Source organism: Astatotilapia calliptera, chromosome 15 (genome assembly GCF_900246225.1).
Source record: "Astatotilapia calliptera chromosome 15, fAstCal1.2, whole genome shotgun sequence".
NCBI lineage: Eukaryota > Metazoa > Chordata > Actinopteri > Cichliformes > Cichlidae > Astatotilapia > Astatotilapia calliptera.
The window spans coordinates 17,289,987-17,296,163 of NC_039316.1; the positions used below are offsets into that span (position 1 = coordinate 17,289,987).

At 38.7% G+C, this 6,177-nt stretch overlaps 1 protein-coding gene across 1 annotated transcript; it reads right to left on the reverse strand.

Annotated features, from left to right (window-relative positions):
• Positions 1 to 477: 477 nt before the first annotated feature.
• Positions 478 to 4,786, reverse strand: arv1 (ARV1 fatty acid homeostasis modulator). Its single transcript, XM_026143484.1, has 5 exons — positions 4,585 to 4,786; positions 4,074 to 4,193; positions 3,014 to 3,167; positions 2,257 to 2,481; positions 478 to 1,798 (listed from the first exon to the last, which is right to left on the reverse strand). Exons 1-5 carry the CDS (start codon positions 4,678 to 4,680, stop codon positions 1,674 to 1,676), a joined length of 720 nt encoding a protein of 239 aa, XP_025999269.1. The 5' UTR covers positions 4,681 to 4,786; the 3' UTR covers positions 478 to 1,673.
• Between the last annotated feature and the right edge of the window lie 1,391 nt (positions 4,787 to 6,177).

Below are 6,177 nucleotides of genomic sequence, written 5' to 3' on the forward strand. Positions count from 1 at the left end.
TTAAGTGGAAGAATAAGTTGTATGGCTTGCTGTGGCAAACATCCCATCCACTGTGAATGAAACTCGAATTTTTTTTACTAGTATCCAAAATGTTAAAGTTTAAAATGCACAGTCCAAAAACCCTGTGGCTATATCCATCTTCTATCTACAGTCTATGATACAGCTAAGAGTTCAGACTCTTTTGTGTCTCCTCTTCTGCTTTCAGTAAAGTAACACAAACAGCACTAAAACAAAAAGGAGAGAAAAGCTATTTTGCAGCTACTAAACTGATTCTATTTGTTTGTGGTAATTGTATCTTTAGACCTTACATCATTGAATATCTGTCACATTATCTGTGACTTTGATAAGGCGGCATCATTCATCTCACACTCACAGATGTATCTCTAAAGAATGCCCGATTGCTTTTCCCAGGTTCAGATCCATGTTTACGCACTGTAGGCAAGTGTGGTGAATAAAGTCCACTCAGTTCACAGGTGCTCCGTCTCATTTCAGAGTTTGTTTTATTGATTTAACAACAGAACACACAGAATGTGTCTGGAATGTGTCTGTGTTTATTTCCAGACACATTCCAGCGACAGTAGGCGGAGGTTTTGTGGAGCGTTCCAACTGCAGCTGGTCGACATGTTTTTATCATCATTTCACATCACACGTGTGATAGCAGCGATCTCCTGCAGCTTGATCTCTGAGGATTTCACATTCTGTGCGTTGAAGCCACATGATTCAAACATCGTGCATTTAAATTTAATGACACATATTTTAAAATGCAATTTCACCGGCTCTGTCCTCTCAAAAGTGTAAGATTCGCTTCTAGTATTGTTTCTAAATGATTACTTGGGGACATTGGAGTGTTGATCAGATCACTCACATCATAGTAGGCTCTGAACACATGAAAGACATTTTCAATATTGTTATTTAAAAAACACCATTAAAAATCTTTGCTATACTAGTCAATTATGACAAAAATCCCAATAATGTCATCAAAACAAAATACTGGATCTTGGTTGGAACTTCATGAGCAGTTCTCTCATCAGCAACGCTGCAATAAATACCTGCAAAGTCACCCTGTTCCTGTACACTCCCATATGTGTGTTTAGGTTAATTTTGGCAAACAGTTCACCAATTAGCTCAGGAATGTGAGGACTGCTGCGTGCCCAAACTGAGAAGTAGCTGTTGTCAAATTACAACCTCGGGGTCTGTGTTTGTGTCATTCCTCAAGAGTGGCTCAGGAACTGGAGCATGTTTAACAGGAGCTTGGATCAGGAGATGTCTGAGTGACATTCGTCTCCCTCTGTGACTTTTTTTGCACAACGTACCCCAGGTTATCCATATTAAAACCAAATGAAAACATTTCTCCTGTATGAAAATGTCTCTTTGCCTCTACGGAGAGCACAAATTCTCAGTCTGTCATGTTGTATCACATAAACTCAACACGGATCTGGCCTTTTTTTGACATGCAGTGTCAGTCAGGTTTCTAGCACACAGGAGGAGATGTGTTTCATACCTTTAAATAAACACAAAACACATGGCTGGCATTACTAGCCAGCAAAAGCAAAACAGTTGAAAGGAACTTGAAGAATTCAGCTTTGAACATTTCCCCTCTTAAATCCCATGTGTAGAAAGTCCATGATGTTGGTCACTCATTCCTCCCTGAGACAGGTGACACTTCCATCTCATTAAAATGTCAACATGTCCTGGATGCTCCACGAAAGCTTCTTACAAGCCTGAGCCACGCAGGTCTCCGACAGCAGGCCAACACAAACGGCCATCAGCGACAGACGTCTCCTGCTGTTCAGGATCACTGGAGAGGAGATCAAATTATTAATGCACACCCTTTTTACATGCTTGCTGTGTTATTGGAGTAATCTGGAGTAACACAGAGAATGTGCAAACCAAAATAGTGTGAACTTAAATGGTGAGAAGCTGAGAAGGCACCTGTTATGTAAAGAAAGGAAAAACGGCCACACAAGCTGGACGTGATGCGAAATTAAGCAGTAAGAAAGGTGAATTCGATACTTTGTTCACTGCTCAGAGGCTCGCCGCCAAACACGCAGATTTTTGTTTCCACAGATGCTGAAGAAATAATGACATGAAAACCAGAAACATGGACCTAAACCTTTGTGTTATATAATACGTTTATCTTCAAGTGCTGGGTCCTCTGAAGTCAGGATCACAGCAGCAGGGAGTAAGCTGCCAACTGCTGATGCAGAAGCAAAGAGGGCAGAAGCAAAGCTATTTGATCAGCAGTGGATCTCTTACCTCTGATCGCCTGTGAATTTGAGGTGAGCACAAATAGTTTGATGAGGCCCAGGCAGAGCGGGGAGTAATCGTGCTCCCAGATGACAGCGGGGATGAGGAGGACTTTGCCGTAGCACGATAACAGCAGGGCTCTGAGGAGCAGGCAGAGCTCCATGGTCTCACCCTGCAGGCAGCAGACCACCACCCAAAGGAAACACAGCACTCCGCCACAGAACGCTGACAGCTCTGAAGGTCCAACAGAGACACATATATAAGCCAGATCATGTAGCTTATATACTGAAGATACATGAAACAGGAGTCAGTATGAGAAGATGGAACCTGGGTACTCAGGTCAGCCACAATCAATTGGGACAAGTAGGTTACCCATGTGACACAAAAATATTTTCCAGTAAATAATATAATTTTATATGAATTAATGCTGATGACACTAAGTTGGTGTCAGTGATGAATTTCACACAGCTTTTGGTTGTAATCATAGATGTGTATCCTCATATCTGGAAGTTTTCCATATAACATTAAGTGCTTATAAGCTTATAAAAGTCAAAGAATAATTCTCTTTGCAGTTTTGGAAAATAATAGGCAATCTAAAGATGTCATATCGGGCTCTGTGACATTATGACGACTATTATTATTTAAGTAATAATTTAATACTTTACTCAACTTCCAGACACCGTTAACCCTCACGTGCTCCTATTTCATTGATGTTTCCTTTGCTCTGTGATAACACACTGATAGAAACTGTGTCTTATCATCTTACCAAGAGCAGCCAATCCAAACATGCCGTAGAATTCCCATTCCTTTGTGTATCTGATTATATCAGCAGGGTCACTGCTCTGCTCGGAGCCATGGAGCATGGACCACCTGAGGTAGGCTTCACACAGCAGGGAAAACACACACAGCTTCCAGTGGATCTGCAGAGGTAAAGATTAACATGTAGAAACACGTGCATGCTGGTCAGAAGTCATGATAGCACCTGCACAAACGAATACGTGTAAGCCAGGACACACAAAGCACAAATCTTTAAAGTTATCACTCGTGCAATAAAGATAAAGGTGTCATTTCATCTGAAACTATCACATTTTAAGAATTTTTTTTTGCTCAACCATCTCTTGATTTGCCTAGAATTGTTTTTAAATGTGTATGTGTGTGTGTATGTGCAGTTCCTTTTTTACCTACTTTTAAGCCTTTTCCCCCACCTTGTAATCTAAGGCAATACTTGAACATGTATATCCATTAGACTATTAAAGATACAAGTCACTGGTCTCTCTTACCATCAAAATGAATCAGGATCTGTAATTTAGGACAAATACCTAAAAAGCCAGACTATTAACTAGTTAAAATGTGAAAACAAACAAAAAATAAATAAAACGGAAGCCTTCCATTAAAGTTCCACATTTGAACAAACACTAATAAAAAAACTTCAAACTACAAAAGACAGCAAGTGATAATTTATTAGACTCTTCTAAGTCTTGAAATGGTAGATACAGCAGGTCTTGACAATGAAAAATCTGAGGTATTGTGAAATTAAATTATATACCATAAAGAAATTGTCACTACTTGTTTTTTGCAATGTGAAGGGTTTTTTTTTTACCTGTAAAATGAAAATGCTTGATTTTTTTTCAATTATTAACCAACATTGAGACATTTTAATGTGTCTGTAATCTGTTTGTTTGTGGTAAGAGAGGCCACTGAATAATATTTTATATATGAAGCTAAAGTTTCCCAAACTTTAGATCATAAAGTTAATATGCAGATTAAAGATGGTCAACCAGAATGTCCATATTGTTTTGCGATGGAATGACCCATAATTTGCTTACATTTAGTCTTGTGTTGAACAAAATGTGCCTGAAAGCCTGTGTCTTGCACAAAATGGCATCGATGAGGATGATGACTGGGTCATATTCAATGTACTTGTCCACTGGCTTCTGGCAGGACTCCTGGAGAAACACACACGCAGAGTTTATGTCAAAGCCCTGCTATAATGTCTCTCTTTATATCACCTCCCAGATCTACTTTAAGAAGCACGCAGTCCATGTTTAGAAGCTGGCTCCAACTAAGGCGTGATGGTGATCGCTGTAATTAACATCTAAGACATGAAGTCCAAAGTTTGCTTGTTTACTTGCTATTCAGTAAAAAGGCCAGAGATCAGTGCACCTGAGAGCAAGACCTCAAAAAGAAAAAAGCAGTCACCATTTCGCTCATAAACCATTTAGCAGACAAGTTATTTCACTACAAATGTGTCTAGTTGCAACAGGAAAAGGTAGGAAGCTGTATGATATCTGGTAGGTAGCATCCTCATCGCACAAACGGTGTGACTTTCCAACGCACACATATTGTTATCTTCAGGATCCCGTTGCTGTAATCCCTGTGGAGTTCCGCTGCTTTTTCGTTACATTCAATACATCTAAAATCATCTTTTCCCATCTTTCATCTCTACACAGCTACGAGTAGCATGCTAGTACCCGGAAGTAAACCGGTAATAATAATGATTCTCAATATTTCAGTGGAACTCCTTCAAAATAAAAGTATGTCTTTGCCAGGTTCTGAAGGAGTGTCAAACGCCACTGAAATACTGCTAAATGACCTTGCAAAAACAGGAAAGAAAAATAGGAATTGTGAACAAGTAAACCTGATAATAAAAAAGCATCAATGGACACAAACCTATTAATATTATTTGATAGATTGGTAAAATATATTTGATTAAGATGTCTCGAGATAAATAAGTGTGGTTTTAACAATGTATGTTTTTTCACATTTACTCCGTATGCTGTCTTTACATGAGCATTGCAGTTTGAGATCACAGTGGAAAGGCTCAAAACCTTCAAAGATTGTCAAACTTAAAAGAAGACCATTGTTTATGATTCAAACAACTTTTCTAGATTTAAAAATAATTACATTTCCCCCTGTTTAGTAATGCTGGATAAACATGAAAAGTTAGTATTGCATCAACTGAACTCTAGCTGTCTTCAACACTTTGCATCCAACTCATTTGGTGCCCCAACCTATATATACGACACTGCTTTTCCAAGTTAAAGTGCAGCTGACAGTGTGTGTTGGAGTGAACCTGTTTTCACGCATGCAATATATGTTTGTTTTTGTGTTTTCTGTTTTACAGAATATGATTTTACTCTGTCCAGAGGTTGAATGTATATGGGTATATTCACTGCAGATACTTTTAAAAGAATATACAAAGAATTTAAGCTCTTTTCTCAATATTTTATGTTGATCAAGCATTTTATGTGGATGTGGACAGGACTAAAAATTAATACATCAGCTGGACAGCTCAGACTAAGCAGTTTGGAGAAAGATTTAGAGAGGCAAGGCACAGCTTGGACTAGACAGGAGAAGAAAAAGCTGTTTTCTCAACATAACTGACCAAATGTAAAATTAGCTCTACCAACCCTCTACCCCTATTTAAGTACTTAAATGCACTACTACTGTGCAGCTGCCCTATGAATAGCTTTTATTCTGATTTGTTTCATTGCACTTTGAGACAGAAGAGAACATTATACTATTGCCTACGATGTCAGAATTGGTTTATGAAGACAGACTGCATACTCATACTGTTGCGAGTTGCGACTAACCTCAAACCACAGATTCAGCCCATCACAATGTCATACGATTACCAGTTATTGCATAAAGCTGTGGATCATGTGAAAAGACTGACGTCTTCATTTCATGCGACATTGCTGTCTGAAATAGTAGAAGTTGAGAGCTATATACGTGACACTAGATCACAAGGGAGTCTGATGGGGTGTAAATTCCTCATACAAGCTAAACTGGATTGGGAAGACAGGATTCCACCCTTTACAAAGGCATGGCATGCAGGTCAACTGGTCAAGAAGTGGAGTACATACATAATTTAAAATTTTAAAAAACAAATTTAGAAAAATGTAAAAAAAATAATTCGCGTTGTCTAAC

Excerpts from the sequence above, each read along its gene's own strand:
- arv1 (XM_026143484.1), bottom strand. The coding sequence starts at position 4,680 with ATGGGAAAAGATGATTTTAGATGTATTGAATGTAACGAAAAAGCAGCG. Across the intron at positions 4,194-4,584 it reads TCCTGAAGATAACAATATGT|GAGTCCTGCCAGAAGCCAGT; the intron begins GTGCGTTGGAAA and ends GTGTTTCTCCAG. Across the intron at positions 1,799-2,256 it reads AAATTCACAGGCGATCAGAG|TGATCCTGAACAGCAGGAGA; the intron begins GTAAGAGATCCA and ends TCTCCTCTCCAG.